The 24,092-nt window shown below is 38.2% G+C and overlaps 1 protein-coding gene across 1 annotated transcript in view; it reads right to left on the minus strand.

Annotated features, from left to right (window-relative positions):
* LOC138792623 (twist-related protein 2-like) overlaps positions 1-23,870 on the minus strand; it is a 37,248-nt gene extending 13,378 nt beyond the window's left edge. The window contains exon 1 of the mRNA XM_069970261.1: positions 23,055-23,870. Coding sequence (XP_069826362.1) covers positions 23,094-23,582 — 489 coding nt within the window. The 5' untranslated portion in view covers positions 23,583-23,870 and the 3' untranslated portion in view covers positions 23,055-23,093. The remainder of the gene's footprint in view (positions 1-23,054) is intronic.
* Positions 23,871-24,092: the final 222 nt, after the last annotated feature.

Genomic DNA, 24,092 nt, shown 5'->3' on the forward strand with positions numbered 1-24,092 from the left:
ACTGTAATTGTAAGCTTGCTCTCACCTCCACTTTGTAGGACTCTGCCCAGCTGAGTTTGCTTAAAATGTTATAGTTTGATCACATTATATTTTAGTTTAAAACAGATGGCATAAAAAGAAATCCATCCAAGTGGATGGAGAAACATAAACCCCCCTCCTCCCTTTCCTTAAAGGGATTCTGCTCATAAAGAGGGAGAAGTATGGAAGTAATTGAGGACTGAGATTAGTGTTCCTTTCATCTTCCAAAACATCCTGTCCCTAGAGATGAAATAGTGAGTGGGGATGATGGGAGCTTCACACGCTGCAAATAGCGGCATTGCTCCATCTAAAGGAGTGAATCCTTTGGATCAGCAGCAGAATCTTGATCTTTCTGCCAGAATGTAACATGGGGCATGGTAATCAATGTAATCCCGGTAAAACATGATGGAGGGTATGAGATGTAAAAGAGGCCTTTGTGATTGACAATTGATTCTGCTCTTATTATTTTGGACAAGGGATATTTAATGTTGTGGTAGGGGCAGCAATGGCTGGCAGTCCAAACGCCATGGCCTATTTTAGCCTATAGAGCAATGGATTGGACACCCTACACATCTGATCCAGCTTGTTGAATTCAGCATTTTCATATGGGGTGGCTCCAGATCGCCAAACATATATATTTGTCTTTATTAGTTATGGTTATGCATAATAAAAAATAACAGCAAATATACTGAGGCTATAGTATGTTCACACACAGTAAAATAGGTATAAAATGTGTTCGTATTTGTAATCTTATAATGTAAACGGAACACAAATAAAAAACATAAAGGATAGACTTCTCCTTCCTGCTGGATCCACTTCTAGCTTGGCTCAGAAACTGCCATCAAAAACTGCATGTGTGTTTCCAGCATCCATCTGAATAGGGATTTCAGAAAGCCAAGTGTGTGCCACCAAAAACATCCTCATTTGGACTTGGGTAATTATTTTATAATCTCAGAAGCTTCCGCCTTGTGTAAATATACCCTTACACCTGCCACAAAAAGATCTATGGAAAGTTGTTGGGTGGTTAAAATAACCACCCAAATCTAATTCTACTGCCTGTCTGCATTCTTTACAGCCCTGTAATAGACAACTAGTGTTAGCTACAATAATGATGCAAATCTATTGAGCCTTAGGTTTGGAGACAGGACTAATATTGAGTAGGTTCGCAGTTCTCGGGGCACCTCTTTATGATCTGAGGGATCTTTGACAGAAGCTTCACAAAGAAACCTCTTTACAAATTGCCTTTGCTTTGCCATTTTTAATCTTTATCCAGTAATTCACTGTATAATCCTACAGTAAATTCTCTGTTTTCATTGTGGTTTCTGTAAATGCCGCTCCATGACTCAATGTGATTACCAAAAATCTAAATGGTTAATGCGTTTCTTCCTTTGTATTAAGCCCATAACTAGACTCAAAACCATAGCAGGAACTTTATATCCTGTGGAACACGCACATCCTGGGTTAGATACTGTACAGTATGGGAAATATTTATCATGTAACATGATGAAGCAACCAACAATAACAAGACTTCTAACAACTGTATGCATGCACTATAGTACTGTGGGTTCCATACAATTAATAAGTCCTTTTTTTCTGAAATCTTATATAAGCCTCTCTCTTTTGTTAAAGAAGCTCAGGCAGGGAAATTTTTTCAAACTTGCCGGAGAGGGTATGGGTGAAAAAAATAATGTGCACTTACGCCTCTAGCGCTGGTGCTCACAGACCGCCGCTCTGGTCACCAGTCCCTATCTACTTCCTGGTGAAGACTAGGAAGCGGCAGAGGCAGGACACTGCTACAGCAGCCAACTGGACTGGCAAAGCGGGCATAGGACATTACAACCCAAGTCCAGTCTCTACACCATGAAGTGGCTAGACACCAGGGAACAGAGCGGCAGAAGGCTGGCACTAGCGCTGTAGCTGGGGAGGTATTAAAGTTTACTTTACTCTGGCATTTTATATACCAACCTGAAAAATAAGTCATTTAGAACATGAGACACACCTTTTTATACTACATTTAGGCCATGTTTATAAGTCTTTGTTGACTGTCTGTCAGAGAGATGTCAAACAGGGATGTTGACCACATTTTCCTTTTTTTTTGTTAGTCCTACATAGATAGTGCATATGTTCATAAATTAGAATCTCACTTGGTATTGTGTTTATTTTAGTTTTGCACCTGCAGCTTTGTGTTTTCACAGTAATGTACAGTATTATGCTGGGATCAGTTGTTTAGGAAATTATTTAAACTGAAATTGCCCAAATAAGATTTCTTGTTCTACCGGAAACATTCCAGTCAACAATAAAAAAAATTACAAAGTGAAGTTTTCTGCGGCTGGGGCTTTTATTTCAATTGCATAAACTTTTCCAGCTCAGATTCTTTGCCATTCTTATGCTAATTATTGTGTTAAAGTGATCCTTGGACAAGCCAATTATAGGCAGTGAATTTCTATTCTTCAATCCCATCATTATTGAGAGCATCCCCCATTTTTATACAGGTAGATGTGCTACCCACTAAGGCTATATTCAAACACAGTAACATTGGTCATTTTTTTTTTTGCGATAAAACATCCCTAAAACCGTGTTTTTATGGTTAAAAAAAGTTTGAAAATTGGTGGATTTTCTTATAATAATATACATAGAAAATGTTCTGTCCAAAAAAAAGGTTAAAATACAAAAAAAACATCCGCAAGACTGTGTTCAAACCGCATTCACAGTGTATTTCACACTGCAAGTCTTGCAGTGCAATCCGCTGCAATATACGGTACAGTTATGCCCCATAACTCTGCACTTTGCAGTGGATTGAGAATCTAACTAATCATCAGTCGGGCCTCTAAACAAGATCATACATCACTTGCCTGTGCTCCCATCTGCTTCTCCGGCTTCTAGGTCACTGACATGCCGCTCAGCCAATCAGTGCGTTGCAGCGGGACAGCAGTGACCCGTAAGCCCAAGAAGACGGCAGAAGCACGGGCAGGTAATGTATCATCTTGTTTAAAGGCCTGGCTGATGATTAGTTAAGTAAGATATGGCTACATTCTTTTAGTGCATTTTCAGTCTGTTGTGAGAATGCAGAGCCATAGGACATAATCCGCAGATTTCGCTGCACATCCGCTGCGAATGCAGTATGCAGATTTTTTAATTGTTTTTACCAATTCTTATAAAACTGTGTCTTTATAAATTGCTAATTTGTTGTTTTCAAATATGAAATACTAATTAAAAAAAAAATAGTGTGTGAGCCTTACAATGAATAAAGGCCATGATGATCCCAGGGAACAGCCAGCAGAGGAACTTTCACTCATTTGTCAACTGACTCTGATGCGCTTTTTACACCAGGCAATAACTGGCGTGTTCGGCCTACGTGGAGGGTCTTTTAAATTAACACTAACTTTTCACACAACTTGTGCTCAACTGTTAATAAAAAAACATGTCAGTAATATATACTTACCTCTCCCACTTCCCCACCAATGCTGTCTGTTCTCTGCCACTGTCAGCAGTTTCATAATATCCAACGTGTACCGTTCTCATAGGAAATGGCCGGTCAGCATTTAGGCTGTGCTGAGAATAGCTAAGCATTTCAGTAAGAGCGACATGTTATCGGATGTTTCAAAACACTGACACAGGCACAGAGAGTATGCCAGCTGTGACAGAGCAGGACAAGTAAGTATACATTACTGACATGTTCCCAGCAGCATGGCTAAGCATGAATTTTTCCCAGATAAGGGCCCTATTCCACAGGAACGATAATCGGCCCGATTCGGCCGATTATCGCTCAGTGGAATAGAGAGAATGATCAGCCGATGATCGTGTCATCGGCTGATCGTTCATTTAGGGCCCGACCTAAAATCATTGTTCCCCCACCGAGCATCGCTACGGTGGAATAGCGGTGCGCGGCGGGCGACCGACGATTTGAGAAGCGCAGCATACATTGCCTGCAGGGCTTCTCCTCCGCTCTGTCTTCCTCCCCGGGTCCCGTGCGCTCTAGCTTCAGAATGGCCTGTCAGCTGACGGAGCGCTCAGCCAATCACAGGCCGGGACCGCCACGAGACCGTAACGATGTCCCTGCAGCCCTCCCTCAATGATCATTGGGCCGTGGAATAGGCCCAGTTAACGAGCGGCGATCTAGCAGATCGGCGCTCGTTTACATCGTTGATCGGGCCCTGCTCGGCCCGTGGAATAGGACCCTAACTCCTTTAAGCTCAAATCTTTACTATTATCAGAGAAAATCAAGATAGACCATACTAAGGGGGTGTGGGTGAATGCTTATTACAGACTGCTCCTGTCTGTCCATGCAGCCTCTGTCTCAGCTCCGAGCTACAGGATCTCTGTAGCTACCAACAAGTCAGATACTGCTTACTAAAGGAATAGCAGTGCTTACTGACTGATTTATGTACTATTCTTGCTTTCAAGTAGCTATTATCTGTCAGTGTATACAGGCCTTTCACTTTTGCTCTGGACATACTTGTGCTCTGAATATAGTACAGTTTGTCTTCTGTATTATCTTGCAGAAAATTGATCCAGAAGAAGAAAACTGTGTTCTATCCAGAAAATATTTGCAAGTGAAAAGCCTGTATAATAAACACATTCATGTTTGGGCTATAATGCTGGAAAGGAAGTTATGGCAGTAATTCAGGAATTTCAAATAGAGGTGGCAATGAAATATGAATGGCATCTGGGGAAAAGTACACAATAGCAGCGTGAATCTGTGGCTCTAGGGACAAAGAAACCTTAAAGAGTCACTGTCATTAAATTTTTTTTTGCAGAAATCAATAGTCCAGGCAATTTTAAGAAACTTTTTAATTGGGTTTATTAGCCAAATATGCCATTATCTGCATGTAAAAAGCCTTTTCCCAGGTCCCCCCTCTCCTTTCTGTCATCCACTGCTCAGAATCAGGAAATCTCGACTGTTTTTTCATCAGTCGGATCTGTCTGTTCTATGAAGAGGGGAGGGGGAGGACGAAGGAGCTAGATTAGCAGGCAACTAAGAGCCGAGAACAAAGGAACTCTTTGTTGTCCTGTTTTGCTGCCTCTACTTTCTCTCTCCATAGGAAAACCATGAAGACAGGGGGTAGTACTTCAAACTGCTTTTTCATGATAAAAATTCATTTTTCTTGCTAATAAACCCAATTACAAAGTTTCTTAAAATCGCCTGTACTATTGATTTCGGCAATAAAAATTTTAACGATAGTGACACTTTAAAGTGTACTTGTCATAGTAAAACATAGTGGAAGCATACTCCCTGCACCTATCACTTACTGTGACGCTTACATAAAGTAAGACCAAGGCTTTTTTTTTTTTTTTTTTCATTTTTGTTGGAAACTCACAAACAATGTAAAGCTATGTTCATACTGTAGTCACACTATATATCAAAGTGTTAGTAGTAGTTCTGTACCATATACCTCTGATGGACCCATTAAAATATGCCACTGTATGATGCAGTAATAGACCCTAAACATCTAGCAGGAGACAGCTCTATTGCTCTATTTAGGTTGATTTGTAGCCAATTCTTATTTAGTTGACTGACAATTAACTTACTAAAATCTATAATAGTGTAACATGGCCTTCACAACATGATGAAAATCGCTTAAAAGTGAATTTTTACAGGTTTATCAAAAAATCATGATGGGCTCTAAGATTGTTTCATACACTGGGCTCTAAGACTGGTACATACACATTTTAACATCTTTGAAAAAAAAAAAAAAGAAGTAATGCTCACCTTTCCTGCTCCCCCACTACTGCTGTTCCAATGCTCTGGGTCCCCTATTATCAGCACTTCTTCCTTGTTCCTGTAACGTGTCTTCCTCACAGAAGCCAATCACTAACTGCGGCAATGTACTGCCTTGCTCAGTGATTGGTTCATTGAGACAGGTTCTGTGGGGATGATGTGTCACAGGAACAAGAAGTGTGAGCTGCAGGGGACTAGAGAAGGTGAGTTTCACTTCTTTTTATTTTTAAAGTGCCTCAGCCAAATATTTTATCTCCAGACAATATCTTTAAATTCTATGATTCCAGTATAAGACATTGCATCATGTTCATGTGTGATAATATCTCTAAATGCTTTAAAATGCTGGCAATAGATAGCAATATATTTAATCAGACATCTTGACCTTTCTCCCCTTTGTGGAACAATGTCCTGTTGGCAACCTGTGAGTATTTGTTAGTAAATTGAAGCAGCATATTATAGAGCTGAGCAGATTGATATATAGTTTCAGTATAACTTGTATTTTATTCACTAAAATTGCCAATTCTGGTCTCAGGAGCGATAGGCATCTCCAAATCCACAGTAATTTGGAGAAGGTCAGTCATTGGGTGACCCTGCCCACCAGACTCATAAGCCCAGAGTGGGGATTTTAATTGAGAAAATACATGTGTACGGCCAATGAATGGCTCAGAATTGTAAATTAGAAAAATTACTTGATTGTACAAATAAGCAAATAGAAGTAAAAAGAAACCTCATACAGTTCTGAGCTTCTTTACACTTATTTTTCGACTGTACAGATCAGTTATTTCTGGCACTGGATGGCAGTAATGTGAGAGTATGTCCAGTCCTGGCATTTAAGGGGTTTCCACTCCCCTGTTCATCTAATTTCCCATAATCCCTTGTGTCCTGGATGTCTTTTCTGTTATAATGAAAAATGCTGGCTTTAATTGACAAGCCTTTAAACAGAAAAAAAAACTCCTGGCACAGTATTTTAAATGAAAATAACTGTGCTTAACTTCAAAAGAAAGTGCCCTGGGATTTTAAATGAGTGAGGGGAGGGAGGAAGAGGGGAGAGGAGTGGGGGCTTCTGGATACGGCATGTGACTATTTCAGCCATCAGCTTTAGGAATGGGAATTCCTTTTGCTAGAGTTTAAATATGTAAACTAAAAAAAATTACAAGCAAACCTGTGCTTACAGAATATTTTTATGAGGTGAATAACCGGTTATGTGCGCAGTTTATGTTTTTATAGTTTTCCTTCAATGTGTCTATATATATGTATATATGTTCACATACTTTCTTTATGCCTTGCTAGGCAATTATCTAGTTAACACACTGCATGATTAGAAGAAATGTTATGAATGCAGTCAAGGGAAATATGTACATTATTAGTTTTATTGGGGTGCCAGCTGGAAATAACCAGTATTCTTTTTGTGGTCAATGTAAGGTGTATTTGACTTCCAAGGAGTTCTCAAGCAGAGTAACATAATGGAACACCCAATGGATACTTTTGCTTATATCTTCCTCAGTCCCAATCTGGTTAGTTTAATATGTATGTTTAAAGCTCAACATAGATGACAGCAACAGAGGCAGCCTTTCTTTCTTAATACGTACACAATCAATTAAAGGGGTTGCCTTAGTAAAGTATATAGACACCAAAGACAGGTGTCCCCAATTCTTGATGCTCCTCTATACGCCCCCCTACCCCCTTAAGGCTCTACTGTTCCAGGTCTACAGATGCAGCTGCCAGTGCCAACGTGAGTGTAGTAGCGTAACATTACGGTACTGCAGTAATGTTGGATTTCGAGGACAAGAACACTTAAGTGAGGAACATACACTGTACTATATTTATCACCTCTCACTACATTTGCTTGGCCATGTGTGTTCTCATCTGTCCCACCTAATATTGACAGCCCTGTGAGGCAAGCACCAATGCTATATGCATTGCCCATCACTTACTGCTTTTGCTGTCCTGGTAACGCTCACATACAGCCCAGCCAATGTGTACTGTATCTGTAAGGTGAGTGGCGATAATGTATGCATTGCCACTCACTTACTACATTTGCTGTATTAGGTGCTTGCACACCAGATCTTATGAATGTTAAAGGGTTGATGATAAATACAGTAATTGTACCAAGAAAGCACAGCATACTTAAAGGTCCAGGTTACAATCTGCTTTTATCAAGACTGATCCTGTCGAAACGTTGTATTATCTAGTGGATAAAATAAAGAAATAGCAGACTTTTGGACCTGTGACTTCTTGTCTGCAAGTAGCCTTCTGGCTCCATTTCTGCCTTTGATGCATACAGTATGCATTGCTGGTTAGTGTACAAGAGCAGGGGGTCTAGTCTTTGAAAGGAGTCCCGTATATTGTTTGGTGCTCTATGTAACTCCTTTCAACTCACCGCCAATAATGATTGTGGCAGGTAAATCATATACATAGAATCCAACAATCTCCTTATGCTACATGCACAGTAGACACTCTAACAGCCTATTACTACCACTATGTACAACCTTCTGATAGGCTCACAACCCCTATATCATTGACTTCAGAGGTACTACTGGCAGTCATATTTGGACCTATTTAAGCTTTCTTGTGTCTACAAGATGTCCACATCAGAGGTAACATTTTAAATATATACACAATTCATGGTATTACTGTGGGAGATAATCCACTTAAAGTGAATGGCGACCCAAGCTTATACCAATATTTATCCAGATTATCTGGGAGTTGTGCAGAAGAGGCACAGAGCTGGCTCCGCTCCCAGGATAGGATATAGACTGATCACATCCAAACCTGGGAATCCCTCTCTAACCAGCCCTGACTTTGTAAACACTGCCCTATTTTAGGGTTCGGCTTTACAAAAATGTGTTTATTCTCCAAAAAAGAAGAAAAAAATTATTCAGGAAGTGAATTTGCAGATGAAAGCATGCCACATTTTTGGCTACACATAGCAGAATACGGCATAGAAAATATATTTTCCTTTGTGTGAGCGTCTGCTATAATCAGAGGAAAACAATCCAAGTGGCGTACAGTTTGACGTTTTCATGTTTTGTTAAAAGGTCTTTGGCAAAATTACATTGGTAATGGAGCAGCTTCATAAAAAGTGCCCAGAGTTCACAAGAGCACCATACTGTTAACTCTTTCATTGCTTCACCTTCTGGAAACCAAACAAACAAACATTGGTGTCATTGTCCTCTGGATTTGGTGCAGATTTCACTTGCAATAGAAAATCCACAATCGATTACAGAGTTGCAGTGCAGTGACTTGGTTACAGCAGTCTACTTTATGCATGACCAGATTTGTCGGAGGTCTGTAGTTGGGGTAATAATATAGGCGGTCATACACCTTCACTAGCTGTCAAAATGTTCCTTCAGCTGACAGCTATCTCAAATCATCTTCCTATACACATAAATGTTCTGCAAGGCTAAATGTTCTTGGAGAGAGTAGGGATAAGCCGTTGCCAGACACTTCTGGTTGTGCCTTGTCTATTATCTAAGAACTGGAGTTTGGTTTGTTGAATTCAAACATGTCCAACTCTTCTGTCCCCCAACATCATCTGTCAGGAGAGAGTAAGGAGGCTGCAGTACACTTTACTCAGTTTATCTCACTTAGATAAAGACTGAGTAAAGCATATGTCTTAAGAAGGATGTTTTGACAAATTGATATAGATCTCTTAGCCAAATATAGTGAATTTCCCTCAATAAAACATTGATAAGCATTGCCAGATCAAATACCCTGACCATCAGACAGGCGTAATATTTCAGGAAGAAAGCCTATAATAAAGCATTAGCAAAAAAAAAATTATTGTTATTTCGTTGTTTCATTCATAAATCTCTGCTCGAGATTCTGCATATAGTTTTGTGAGATTTCACTTTATATTGCTGCAGCTTTTTGCCGCAAACCAGTGATGGCTAAACAATTATTTAGGAGGAAAGGATGTTGGATTTTTTTGTCCTTAATCCAATGTTATTGATCACGTATGGCCAATTTTAACAACTATAATATCCAAAGAAACGAAAGAGGAAAGTGATGGTCCCAGCACTCCAGAAAGAATAAAAAGGTGATATCGTTATCTTATAATATCCAATATTGAAATGAAATGTGTATAATTGAATAAGCAAAAAATTAAAATAAAATAATTCACCAGATGATCCTTCATTCAATGTTTTCTAGAATATATTCCTGTTCAGTGTGTATGGCCACTCTTAGAATCTGTGTCAGCACTTGAGATGAAGACATCAAAATCAGTGTCGGACTGGGGTATCTGGAGCCCACCAGAGGAAAAAATCCTGGAGGTCCACCAATAAAGAACTAGTGAGAAACAACATGTCAGTCCGTGTTAGTGCAGATTCTAAAGCTGGGATCCTCCGGTCCTCTGGTGGGCCGGTCCAACACTGATCACAATAGGAACCCTACGTGAGCTTATTTTCTCTACAGCACTAGGGAAGATGCTACATACGTATCAGAAAGACCTACTTACATACCTAAGAAATACATGCCACAATAGCTTGTACTGTAACTGGAATTATAGTAAGTAATTTCTTCCTTCTAAACATGCAATTTCTGGGAATATGTGGGATAACTTGGTAATACACTTATGACTGAGTCTTCGTGCTGGCTTCTAAGCATTTTACTCATACATGTAGACTATACTTGAGGTGAGTCATTTTTGACCCATTCCGTATTCATACCCAAACTCAGGAAACAGCTTAGGTCTTTGAGAAGACTGAAGCAGGGGTCCTTAGATTTTACTGGAGTTCCCATGTGTGCACTTGGCATATCTGCATGCACGCTAAATTATTTTGGGCAAAACTTCAGATATTTCTGGCAAAACCACTTCAGAAAATGAATTTAAAAAACAATAATGATCTGAGAAACATAGTGCACATATTTTTGCTGTCCTTTGAAGAGCTCTAGCCCATGGGACAAGTTGAATTCTAGCGCGAGCGTCCATAAATCAGAAGGGATCGCTGTTAGTATCAGTATATTAATAATTGAATTAACCCTTCCTATAGGCAAGTAGATGAGAGAAAGAAGGAATTTGTTTGTGATTGATATTCATAGACCCTAGCGTAATGTTGGATGGTTCACAGCATGCGATACAGGAATATGCCAATTCATCAAATGGGATTTGTGCCTCTGACATATTTTCTTTGTAAAGTGAAAAATATTATGGCCTTAAATTATAGCGCCATAAAATTCCATTGGCATCTACTCAAGCATACGTATAGATGTAGTTTTGTGGTGTGTTAGAAATGCTGTCCAGGATTCTCAGCAAAACTGATGAAAGTCTTCTCAGCACCTTAAGTTAAAAGGAAGTGGCGAGGTGCCACGGCTACAGGGGGATCCCATTAGTATGTTCTTACACATGTGAGTAAAGTTGGCTTCAACCATTTTTTTTTGTAAGAAATTCTTTATTGGTCCAAGAAGCACCTTAAAGACCTCATTGGTGTGAATGGCACTATAAAGAAAATTGCTCTCCCTCTTAAACTAGGGCTCCATTGTGATTTATTCTAAAATTCTTAAGTGACTACAGTGTTGCGCTTTGAGGGGAAAAAAAGCTATGGGCCATCTTGTGTTTATAGAAAGAACACTAGCCTTTAAGGGGTATTACAGGGAAAATTAACCTTTTTCACTATCCACAGGATAGGGAAAGAGTCCAACCCTGAACCCCCTGTCGAACTCCCTATCGGACCCCGGCCGGCTCAATTATGAATAGAGCTCCAGGTCAAAACGCGACCCACGAAAAGAGCTGAGACATTGCTCTTCCGGTGTACTCAGCTCTTTCCGACACTCCATAGGAATGAATAGAGCTGCGGGTCACGTGCTGAACTGGGGCTCTATTCATAACAGAGCTGGCCGGGGTCCGATATGGAGATTGCTGGGGGGGTTCAGGGGTCAGACCACCTGCGATCTCCTACTTTTCCCCTATCCTGTGGATAGGGAAAAAGTTAATTTTCCCCGGAATACCCCTTTAAATCATTAAAAAATCTCATCCTTTGTATTTATTGTTTTACTTAAAAGGAACCTATCATCTTAGTTATCAAACATAATATAGCAACTGATTTCTGTGGTCTGTCACTTCTGCCGATACTTACCATATTTTTCAAAAACTTATATTTGAAAACTTACATAGGGTCACTGGTATTCTGATGGTTGACCTCTGATGATTGACCGATTTTGCCCGATGCAAAGTGATAGGGACAAATCTGTCAATTATCGGAAGGTGGATGGGGGCAGAAACAGAAAACATGTATTTTTTTATATTATTCTGCCCTCAGCTAGGGCCAATGATTGTCTGGCTTTGTCATGTATCAAAACCACATGTCATTGCTGCCGATTATATATCTGCATAATTTTGAATGAAAACATAACAGATGGTTCATAGAAGAGCCCATGAAGTTCAATGACTACTGAATCTGGTTGAGTGTGATTAGTAATATATGCCTCATAACATACAGAAAGTGAAATATATAAATGGACCCAAACATGTAAAGTGTAAGTAGCTGCTGAATCTTGGCAATGATATATCCTGATAGCTCCTATATTAGAGAAGTCTTCATGAAAATGTTAAACCCTAATAGCAGTGGCCTCTTTCAGCAGGTTTATGCCCCAGCCGCATTACAAAAACTCTTCAGGAGTTTGAGGAAAATGAAGAGTTAAAGGTGTTGATTTGGCTTCCAAAGTCTCCAGATCAGTCTCTTTCTGACCGAGCATCTGTAAGATGTATTGGAAGAATTATTCTCATCCACCTTATAATTTACAGGACTCAAATAATCTACTACTAACATCTTAAGGTGGCCATACACCTTCAATAGCCATTGGCTGAGTATTGCTCGTCTAACAGTTATCTCTCCTGATCTCTCCATGCACATGTTTTTCGGCACATTAGTTGGGTTGGGCAGTTAAAATACAATATGACTGATCCTACTGTCACCCCAAAATCTGTTGGGGGACAGTAGAAAGGTCCCCATATACTTTATAGAGTCAGCTGGTCCTTTCACATTTCACTAAAGTGTATGGGCACCTTTAGTCCCAGATATCATAAGACACCTTCAGAGATACTGTTGGAATCTATAGGAGCCACCAGGGGAGCCTGCAGAACAATTCAACTTTAAATGATTTTAATGGCTGATCAGTATATAGCTCAGCAATTATTTTGATAGATGTATTAAGACACGCACATTAGTTTCATTGGGCTGCAGTAGACCGATAAAACACTAAGGCTAGGTTCACTTTGCGTTCTTGCATTTGTATGCATTCGTTTTGATCTGTTTTTCTATTGACTTCCATTGTAAAAAAAAAACGGATCAAAACGGATCCGTTTTTTTTTGAACGGACACAAAAGTCGTAAAAAAACGGATTGCAAAAACGCAGTGTGATCCTAGCCTAATTGTGAAAGTAAATAGTAAAAGTGCCAAATCAACTTATCAGGAACATACGTATAATTGACTTGTATTGTAATAAGTAGCACTCAAAGGCCTCAGTCACATTACTGGAAATTAGTCACATCAGGGGATTACGTGATTTGTAATTTCATAAGATGTTATTATCAGAATAACACTTTACAGCAGCTTGTACTCTGTTGTATGTATGTGTTGTATGTATTTCATTGATGTAATAAGGAAACTATAAAAGACTCAATGCAGTGGAAATACAGACAGCTACGATATGGCTCCTGTAGTTATCTATTATGTACCTCTGGATTTATCAATAAAAAGTTATATATGAAGGCATCATATGGCGGCATAGGGAGTCCCTACAGCTCCATAGTGCAGAGCCACAGAAAATCTGTTTGCTTCTGTACAGGCTATGTGCACTGACTTGTTATGGGATATAAAAAGAGAGAGAGACTCTTATAATAAAAAATATACTTAGATAGTAATTGTCCCTAACTGTAGGTTACTTTCCTGCTCAAAATGATGCAAGTCAATTGGAAAAGCAATGAAATAAACTTCACTCCATAAAACATAGACTAAAATACTAATAAAATACAGATAAAATAATGAGAAATTACTCAATGCCTTTCAATAAAAGTTGCTGACTACTCTGAATCTTAAACCAGGTAGAAATTAAATAGGTGAGGACAAACATGTAAGTAACCCCTACAAGGGTCACTTTGGTCAGAGATTGTATAGAGCAGGGGTGTCAAACTCAGGCCCTCCAGCTGTTGCAAAACTACAATGCTCATCATGCCGGGACAGATTTAGCTTTGGCCGTCCAGGCATGATGGTAATTATAGTTTTAAAACAGCTGGAGGGCTGAGTTTGACACCAGTAGTGTAGAGGGACCATGTTATCCAAAAAGGTTGGATGACCCAGTTACAATAAGCATTAACTAATATAGGATCTCCCCTGCTTTAAAGTCTGTGACCTTTGCACACCAGGACATTGTACATGCAGTTAGTACAGTAGTCTGTTCAGCACCAGGGTTCCATATTGTGTGTATAGTACAGAGTCATGTTGCAACCTGTTTTAGTATTCATATATTTTATTCATGTTCATATCTGATCTATAACATGTATTTTGTTTGTATAGTATAAGGCTGCGTTCACACTACGTATATTTCAGTCAGTATTGTGGTCCTCATATTGCAACCAAAACCAGGAGTGGATTAAAAACACAGAAAGGATCTGTTCACACAATGTTGAAATTGAGGGGATGGCCGCCATATAACAGTAAATAACGGCCATTATTTCAATATAACAGCCATTGTTCTAAAACACCAGCAAATACTTGCCATTAAATGGCGGCCATCCACTCAATTTCAACATTGTGTGAACAGATCCTTTCTGTGTTTTTAATCCACTCCTGGTTTTGGTTGCAATATGAGGACCACAATACTGACTGAAATATACGTAGTGTGAACATAGCCTAACAGTGTAGCAATGCATGACCAAATCACCTGACCATAGACATGATGAGAATTCTACAGATCTGACAGTAGCTTAAAGTCAGTGTGAGGATCTTTAAGTACTGTATGTAAACATTTGAATATCTGCTAAAGTTTCATTGAGACATATCAGTAGAGGTTAAGGGTGCGTTCGCACGTACAGGATCTACAGATCTGCGCCATCAAATGTGCTGCAGATCTGCTGCAGATCCTGTATGTGTGGACGCAGTCTAAAGGTAAAGGCGCATGAACCAAGTCCCTCAGAATAATAGAGCTATGCCTTCAGTTTGCTTGGCTCTGAGATTTCCATGTGGGGAAATCTAACAGTACATTATTTTTTTAGATTTCAGTAGAAGTCTGTATTTTGAATGTCGTTTGGAAATGTAAAAATATCAAATATGAAGCTGAGGGAAGATTTGTCCCCCCACCGATAACATCCTATGACATATATCAGTAACTTACAGAAGATGTTGAAAGTACATCTAATTTTTAACCCTTTCAGCTGAGTGTTCCATAGCCACTGGTTGTCTAAGATATTTTAAATGTACAAATTAAAGAGTGTAAATACACTTACTCCTGCTGTTTCTTGACTCTTTTGCTAGTAAACTCCTGATGTTACTATTATACTGTATCTATGTAAGATTATTTGTTATCATCGGATTCCAAGTCAGACTTTCGGCCCGTGGGCAGCTCCTCCACTCTGTACAATAGTTTGGATCAACCAAATAGCTCAACAATCTTTATCAAAGTAAAATTTGCTGTACTTTAAAGTTCCTCTTCTGCAATAGTCAGTAAAAACACAACAGGTTTTAAAACGTGTGCACTTTAGGTTACCTTTATGCATAAAAGATTTGAAGGCCATACCCTTGCATCTCTTCTGCCCGGGGGTAGCCTCTACCTCCCCTTACATGTCTACATCAAACTGCTTCAAAGGCACTGAAAGGCATGTGTGACTTAAACTTTCAGGAGGCTATTAAACGCAGAGAGTAAGTAAAAAAAGCTGGGGATATCACATAAAAGCTTTGAAACCATAAACATCTGCTGTGGAGTGGAAGATGGGTTCTTCTTAAGACATTTCATGGACCAAGTCAAGTTAGAGGGGACTTTTCTGCAGCTTATATTCCAGATGCTTTATATACTATCTGTAGAACAAAGTTTCACAAGCTCAATGCAAAATAAATAACAATGCTAAAAAAATAAACTGTAATGATAATAAACACTGGAACAAGAAAAAGTCACTCTGCCCAATAGACAAAGTTCTAATACTCTGCTATCTTTTTTTCAGCTCTTTGTTACTTTATCCTTGGTTCACCCACACAACCATTTAACATGTGGATCTTAAGTCCTTAATAGCTGCATATTGAACACTAAAGTACCCATTGTTCTGTTGGCAACCACTGTACTTAAACGTTCTTATGCAAGTCTTTCTTTCTTTCTTTCTTTCTTTCTCTTTATTTTTCTCATCTATATATGTTATATCTGACTATGGCATATACATCTAATCTATCTGTCTCATCATCTATGTAATACCTGGAAACCCTTCTATCAACACAAATATGATGAGAGTATGCCAACTGTTAAAGTAAAAATAGGAAGACCTTAAAGTTAGCAGCGCATCTTTGCTTTTGTCGGCTCTTTTCGAGTGTTCACCCGCGGCAGATTTATAGCAGACGTTCTTTGATGGTCACGTTCATCAGAAAGGTGTTTGCAGAAATCCAGGCACATGCTGCTGAAACAGACCCAGTCACATGTATAGAAGGGATTTTCTATAGGAAATTTGCTACAACAAATCCGCCACATGTGAACTTACTCTAATACATCTGCTTTTCACCTTATTTTCCCCTGATTTATAATATTTAATTTCAGGATCTCAGAGATGAATTTGAAAGGAAATTGGTGTTTTTAAATGTAAATTTATCATATTTTGGTAGTCATGTGCCTTTTTTTATATTTTAACCATCTCGGCTCAACAACCCTGTTTTTAGGGGTTGTTTTTATTACTAGTTATAGCAGTGTTTACTAGTTTTGCCCAGATAGAGATGGAGTAATCTTTTTTTTTTTTTGTCACACATTTCACTGTTAAAAATTTATTTTTTTAAGCAATTTAATTTTATAAATAATAAGTAATAATTCACGCCATTGTTGTAGTAGTTATAGATAATATTTAGTCGATTGTGACAATTCAGAAGATTTTGTTAACTTTCTTTTCTTTACATGTAAGAACTCTGATGTTTTTTAATCATTTTATACTGTCTGAATAATGTACTGCTTAATATGTCACCTCTGATTCACTTGTGTAAGAATTGTTTCCGCTATGTTCATTACATTTTTATGTAGACACAAGAAATATATTTGGCATGAATGCTTTTTTTTTTTTTTTTTAACATTTTTAGTATAGTATTTTTAGTATAGTATTAGTATAGAATTTAGTATTTTTTTTCATATTACTGTAGTTTGAGTGCAAATTGTCTTAACTTTTAAACCATCTAATTTAAATTTTGCATAGATGGTTGTGAACAGGTAGATAATTGTGAACAGGTTGCTGGGTAATACAGTGGCGTAATGATATTACCAAGAAGCATTATCCCCGGCCCTATGGTGACATGTAATTGTATGGGGTGCTGCCTGGAGGATGCCTTTCCCTGATTGGATTACTAATTTAATAGTTTCATTAGTTAACTATAGAAGCAAACAATGGCGGTCATATATTCTGGTTACTGCTATACATTTCTCTTCTATCCTTTTGGGCACTGTAGAACAGGCCACAAATGTATGATATGTAATTGAATTTCCATAATCTAGTTAAGATGTTTGCTTTTGTGAAAGTGACACCGCTGAAGTGAATCTGGGAATAGTGGACTGAATTGTTACGAATCAGTTACTAGATCCAAATTCGGGGGAGATGTCATAAATTTGCCTTCTGTTGTCTGCTGAAAGGTAAACTGATAATAAGAAAAATACACCTATTTATTGAAGCTCCTTTGTTTTTCCCGTTTTTCATTTTTCTCACAACTTGGCAAAGTCTTTCCCATTTACTGTACACACTGAGCAGGACGTGCCCTCACGACACGACGCTTCTCACAGCTACTCAGTACGTTGTCTCTTTGATATTGTCAGCACTGACAGGGGTTAGGGTTAGTATATTTTGTATAACTTGTTCATGTTGTGAGTTTGTATAAGACATGGCTGCACAACTGCTACATTACAAGAGTCATCTGATCCCTGCAGATACAATCTGTATTCACTTACAGTAGGTCAGAGGCAAAACACTGGCGCTCTTTTTTAACTGCAATGTTTATGAAAAACCTGAACTAGTCTGTTAAACTGGATCTATCACCTATCTATCTATCTATCTATCTTTCTAGCTGCCCATTCATATTCAATTTGTGTATACTGTACTGTATACCTACCTATCTACCCTCCAATATTCTATATATGTTATTTATACTGTATCTGATATAAATCATTTATATTCCATTGTCTATTTATAAATAATTTATTTTTCCTATCTATCTTCCTACCTATCTATATTGTACTATCTGTCTATCTATCTACATTTTATTTCTCTATTGATCTTAAACTTATGTATCTTATCATGAATTTGTCTGTATTATCTATCTATCTATCTATCTTCATTCTATCATCTATTCATCTTATTTTTCTATTTATCCTATCATCTATTTAACATATGATTGATCTTTCGCTCCCTCTCTCGTCTAGATATAGACAACACACAATGCGCTTCCATATTTTTACACAATTATTTTGATCCCCTTATTATATCTGATATTTTTTATATTTTCCGTATGTTTTCTTTTTTTATCATAAATTATTCATATGTGCATTTGAACAGGAAACACCTGTATAACAACAGAACCAGTAAGTAAGGAGGTCCTTGGACAGCAGATAGAGGCACAGTAGTGCAGGATTTTTCTAATAAAAGTTACAGTTCTCTTATGTTTTATGTGCTAAACTATATGTAATGAATAGCATTCACTACACCATGCATTATACATGACTGTATACATACATGTATATCACACTGTAAGGTGCTTTTTCCTATCTTACAATGTTCAATGAGAGGTGATTTCCTTTATAGTTTATATGTTCAGTATATTTTCAGATATAAATAAAATTAGATAAATTACATAATAATTAGATAATTACAGCAATGAATGTAATTAGAATGCTTAATGTGATAATGTTATAAGTGTCACCTGCCTCGGTCATGCTACTGGTGAACAACCTGGAAAGCCATATAATGCAATGATCTGTAACAGATCATGGAGACATCTGCTTTACCCTGAACATCTATACTATACCTTCATGAGAGACAACTGTATCAAGCCGGCAACAAGTGATGGCAAGGAACAAGAAAAAGAGATTTCGGAAGACACGGTATACAGTATAGTCAGTACTATTGTCAGACTTGGGAAAAACATAGTTCCCTTAAGAATTTTGTAAGACAGTAATCAAGAAACTTTAGCCTGAAATCAGTCTTTATGTTCCAATTAAATCTTATTACATCGGCTGTGACCCTGAAGATTTTCCATTGCAGAACCCCCCCTGATTCTACTAATGCTCCCATACAGCAATTCCCTTGATCAGTGCAGGAAGATGAAAACTGATCTATAACAGGAAAGAAAGAATCCTCATAAATAGACGGAATTCCTCTGTGTAAATCAGCAAAAGGGAGGAACACTAATCCTCATAACAGGCTGCATGTCATGGCCAGGTTTTTACTGTCTATTGCCAGATTTTGTCAGCGAGTACAAGTACTTGTGCAGACGACCGAATAGGCAGGATTCTTATAGAAATGAAGGCTGACTTTACTTGACAGCTGAGAAGGCTGCATGACCTGCCACTGTTCTATAGCTACAATAGATCGCTTGGCTATTCTATTTAACCCATTCAGTTCAAAATGGCTGCCAGTGCTGTAAAGGGCTTAGTTGCATATAAACTATATCTGTTAAGGGACTAATATTTTTAAGTATTCTGTTTTCTTAATAGGTTAATAGGTGGGAATAACATTTACATTCTTTAACAATACAGATCACTAAGCAATTTTTGTATTTACAATACCTTATTAATGACTGTATTGGGCTTCTATAGGGAAGCCATGGACCAGTGGGAAGGACATGTGCCCCCCGATTTTTGGTGACAAGAGGTGCGCCAACAAGCAACCTCGTCCCAGGTGAAAAAGAGCATAACTACAGCTCCAGTGTATTTGTTCTAAATGGCATAATATATATATATATATATATATATATATATATATAAAAAAAAATTTTTTTTTCAATAATGCAACATTTGCTCATCAAACACTATATTGCATAATAATCCAATTTTGCTGTGTTTATGGAAATAAAATAAAACATAAATTCTTAAATTAAGACGGTTACCTTCCCCAATCCTTTTATAGCTCTCTTGTGTAAATAAAAAGTCACCCATTGTCTTTCTTTCCAAACAAGATTGACAACGTCTGACACCTTATACATAGAGTGCTATGCCCTGCACTTCCTGAAAGCCCCTTCAAAAGAACACAGCCTGTAGCTCATTTGCTCCTTGATTTGCTAAAGGTCCCAGCAGGAGCAGACAGGTCAAGTGTTAATGAAACAAACATGATTCTGACATTTGTCTCTGTATATGGATGTGTCTAATAAAACCCCTACCCCATGGTGAACTCCAAATCATATATCATATACCATTACAAGGTATGCCAGGGGAAACACACAGCTTTACAGCTGACACATCTAGAGAAGTACCTGTAAAAGTAGAAGAGGATGCAAGTCCATTTAATAGACAATAACTGAATATGATTATTGAAGTAGAAGGTAAAGTATTAGTATTTCTATTATTATTTATAGTTATTAGTAGGATCAATGGTTGTACTAATATTAAAGGTATTATTTGTATACTTAGTAGTCATATTAAGGATAACATGTACTAATTCATAGGTTATGGTACTATAAGTAGTGGTGATGGTCAAAACAGTATTGACAGTAGTAGTACTATTCATTTTTTAGGTTTGTGGTATTAATGACACATTTATTAATATTAGTTGTTTTATTGGTAATAGTAGGAGTGGAAGTAATACAATTGGGTTCCTACTAACAGTAATATTAAAGGTAAAATAAGTGGTGTCATTGGTGTTAGAATTCTATTATGGCATATTGACATATATGGCGCCTTCACTTTAAGTCTTATTATTAGAAGTAGTGTGTGTCATAGACGAAAGGCTATGCTAATAACAGTATCATTAATATTGCCTTGGTTGGTGTTAGTTGTAATAGTGGTTTTAAAAGTAGAACTTTAGTTAATAGTATCCATGGCCCATTTTCCCAAATTATAAGTAGAACTAATGGTATTTGCATGGTATTAGTACCATTAAAGACACTATATATACATTATGAAATTATGATGGTAATAATAATAGTAAAAAATAGTATTATTAGAAATAGTAATAGAATCAAAGGTAAAAGTATTAGTGTTTGTAGTTGTTTTAGTAGTAATAAAATTGCATTATCACTAACGTGCTGTATTGTTATTATTATCACCAGTGCCAGCATTTATTAGGTTATGTATATTATTATGCCATTTGTTTATAAAACAAATCTAAATATCATACTGAAACTTTCCTTACATTCGGATGCTGACACATCTGCTGAACTTCTACCAAAATCTCCAAAACACCTGCCCTGATTGTAGCATGTGGTACAGTCATGGGTAATGACAAGCCATGGCTATTTGGCTTCAGAACACTTGACTCCAATTCCACTGCCTCCGATTTTTAACAGTTTATGATACGACTTCAGGGAATATAAACACTTTATTACTTACTGAGTGTATATCATAGGATAGTAAAGTGATTACTTTAGCATATGAAGCCATAATGATGTAAGCCCAGTCACATTATGTATTCTGTAACAAGGTTGTTAATACAACAAAATTCCACATTGTCGTACGCTGAAGACCCTCGTGTGTTCGGAGACTGAAAAACCATGTTTATATTACAAAATCCCAAATGGAAAAACGGGAAATAAACTCTATACTACAAAACACGTAAGCTGGATAGCTTTCTGTCCATATGGCGGCTTGCAGCTTTGATATTGGTCTTGTCAACACAAGATAAATAATCTATGTTAAACAGACAACGTGAGAAGCAAGCGAGCTGTAGAGATCATGTGAGCTCTGTCATCTCGTGGGGTTTCCTTACGCTTCTACTAAGACGTATTTAACAGTGAAGTGGGACTGAACATAAAATACACAGTTCTACTGGACTTATTTAGTGTCGTCTGCCATAATATAGTGAATATGATAATATTAAAGTTAAACCAATGTTGGATACTTAAAAACATTAGAAAGATTCCATAAAGTTTCAAATGTACGAAATAAGCAAAGCTTCTGATTGGCTGTTGTCTTGTAGATGTCATATAGGTGGATCATATAGATATCATGTAGTTTTTAATATTGAATTGCATTCATTCTTATCAAGTGAAAATGAGATAGAAAGTGTTATCTACTGGGGAATGTGGCTTGGATAAATCACCAAGGATGAGAAATAAGAATACCTTTTATTTAAAGGTCATTTTCATTACTCATAGGACCTAAGACCAGAGATGTGTCTTTTGCAATAATGAATAATATGTTATTTAATATCCAGGAAAGGTAGGAGGATGATGGTTAACAGTGCTTGTTGCATGTAAAATGTATGTAGTACAATATAGAATTGTAGTCATGACACAGGTATTCTGTGTTCCAATATTACCTAGTGAACCATTCCCATGTGTCATGTTATGTTAGTGGGCTGTAAAATGTAGACGATGCACCGTGCACCTTTCCTACAGCTAATGTGGTAAAATGGTTACTGGTTGTACAATTCAATCAGCCTGGATAATGTAATGAAGGAAGTGCTTGTTCCTGGGCTCTGCACTGGAGACATGATTAGCCATGAAAAGTGATAATGTGGCCTAGGTTAGCCCGACCGTGGCATTGTCTAATTTACAACAGGAGCACATGACGTCCCTTTCTGTTTAGCTGCAAGTTCATATGGCAAAGGTATAAGTGACATGTGCTCCTGCAAGACTCAGAGTGCTGCTAGGAAGCTCGTATATCACTAACGTTAGGTGGGCTTAACACAGCTGGAGAGTGCAGATACTAACAGTGGGATAGCATATGCCTGTTAACAGCAGTATTTAAAGAATTAGGTTAAATTTTATGGAATCTGGATTATTTGGATTCATGAGAAAGCCATGCGTACTCCTGTTGTTCAAGGCACAAGCACGTAATACTCTGATAGCTCATAATAGATATTAAAAAACACCAGGTCATCTTATATATTCAGGTAGCCTAAATTATTCCACCTCAATATAATGTATTTCTAAGGAATCTGTATCTGATGCCAACTTCATAATAAAACGCGACATGCTTTCCGATATCCACGTACCTTCTTTAACAGCAGACAAGAGAAGCATCAATGGTGGGTTCAGTGGGATGTAGACATGGACCAGGCACCTTCCATTCTCCACACAGAGAAGGCATAGCTGAGTCTTTCATGGGCAAGGTAGTTACAACTGGCAATCTTGTGGTCCAGCTCATCACTCTGCAAGACCTGGTACAGAAAATCAATATAGCGAGAAGCCAGCTTCAGGGTCTGTATTTTGCTTAGCTTATCGGATGGCAAGGTAGGAATGATCTTTCTGAGCTCTGCAAAAGCATCATTTAGGGACTGTGTGCGCTGCCGCTCTCTCACGTTGGCAATGATTCTCTGTGTGTGTACATCCTCAAACGTATCTATTTGGGGGCTCCTTTTGTTACGCTTGCACGGAGGTGAAAGAGGCACCCTCCCCTCGCCACCTTTGCCTACCAGCACTGTGCGCTTACGTATGGCCTTCCTCTGTTGGCGCTCAGCCTCTTCTTCGCTGGTTACCAGGCTGCCTTCAGGGGAGTCAGGGCATGCTCCTTCTTCTTTCATCTTGTATGCACTGGTCCCTGCTGCCTCAGCCCTATTTGTGATCCTCCCCCAGGAGCCAACAAGGGGATGCTGTCTTATCGTTGCCAGGACCTTTTAAAGTGGTAGAAGCAACAGTCTGTATTCAATATGGAACAAAAATGTGAAAGGCTAGGTGGCAGTGCCAGCACAACTGGTATTCAGTTGTACCTCCCAGCTGCCTCACACAGAGTGTGTGCTCCTGAACTTAGCAGGCTTCCCGAATAATGCTCCAATCCTTCCCTTTTTTTTCTTTCACTCCTCATTTTTGGATGTTAAGGAGGGATTTCACAAGAAATTGGCCTGGTGCTTCATCTGATTGGAGCGCCCAAACTGAATAACTTGGTGGGAGGGATTCATGACTTTTCTCTTCTTCCTTGATTTTAAATAGCTCCTTTACCGCCCCCCTCCCTCTTTCCTTCAGTCAAAACCAATCCATCATGGAAAGGTAGTATAAACGTTGCTGGACATTATGGGTTCCAGATTTTAGCCCTG

The sequence above is a fragment of the Dendropsophus ebraccatus genome, chromosome 5 (assembly GCF_027789765.1).
Source record: "Dendropsophus ebraccatus isolate aDenEbr1 chromosome 5, aDenEbr1.pat, whole genome shotgun sequence".
Taxonomy (NCBI): Eukaryota; Metazoa; Chordata; class Amphibia; order Anura; family Hylidae; genus Dendropsophus; species Dendropsophus ebraccatus.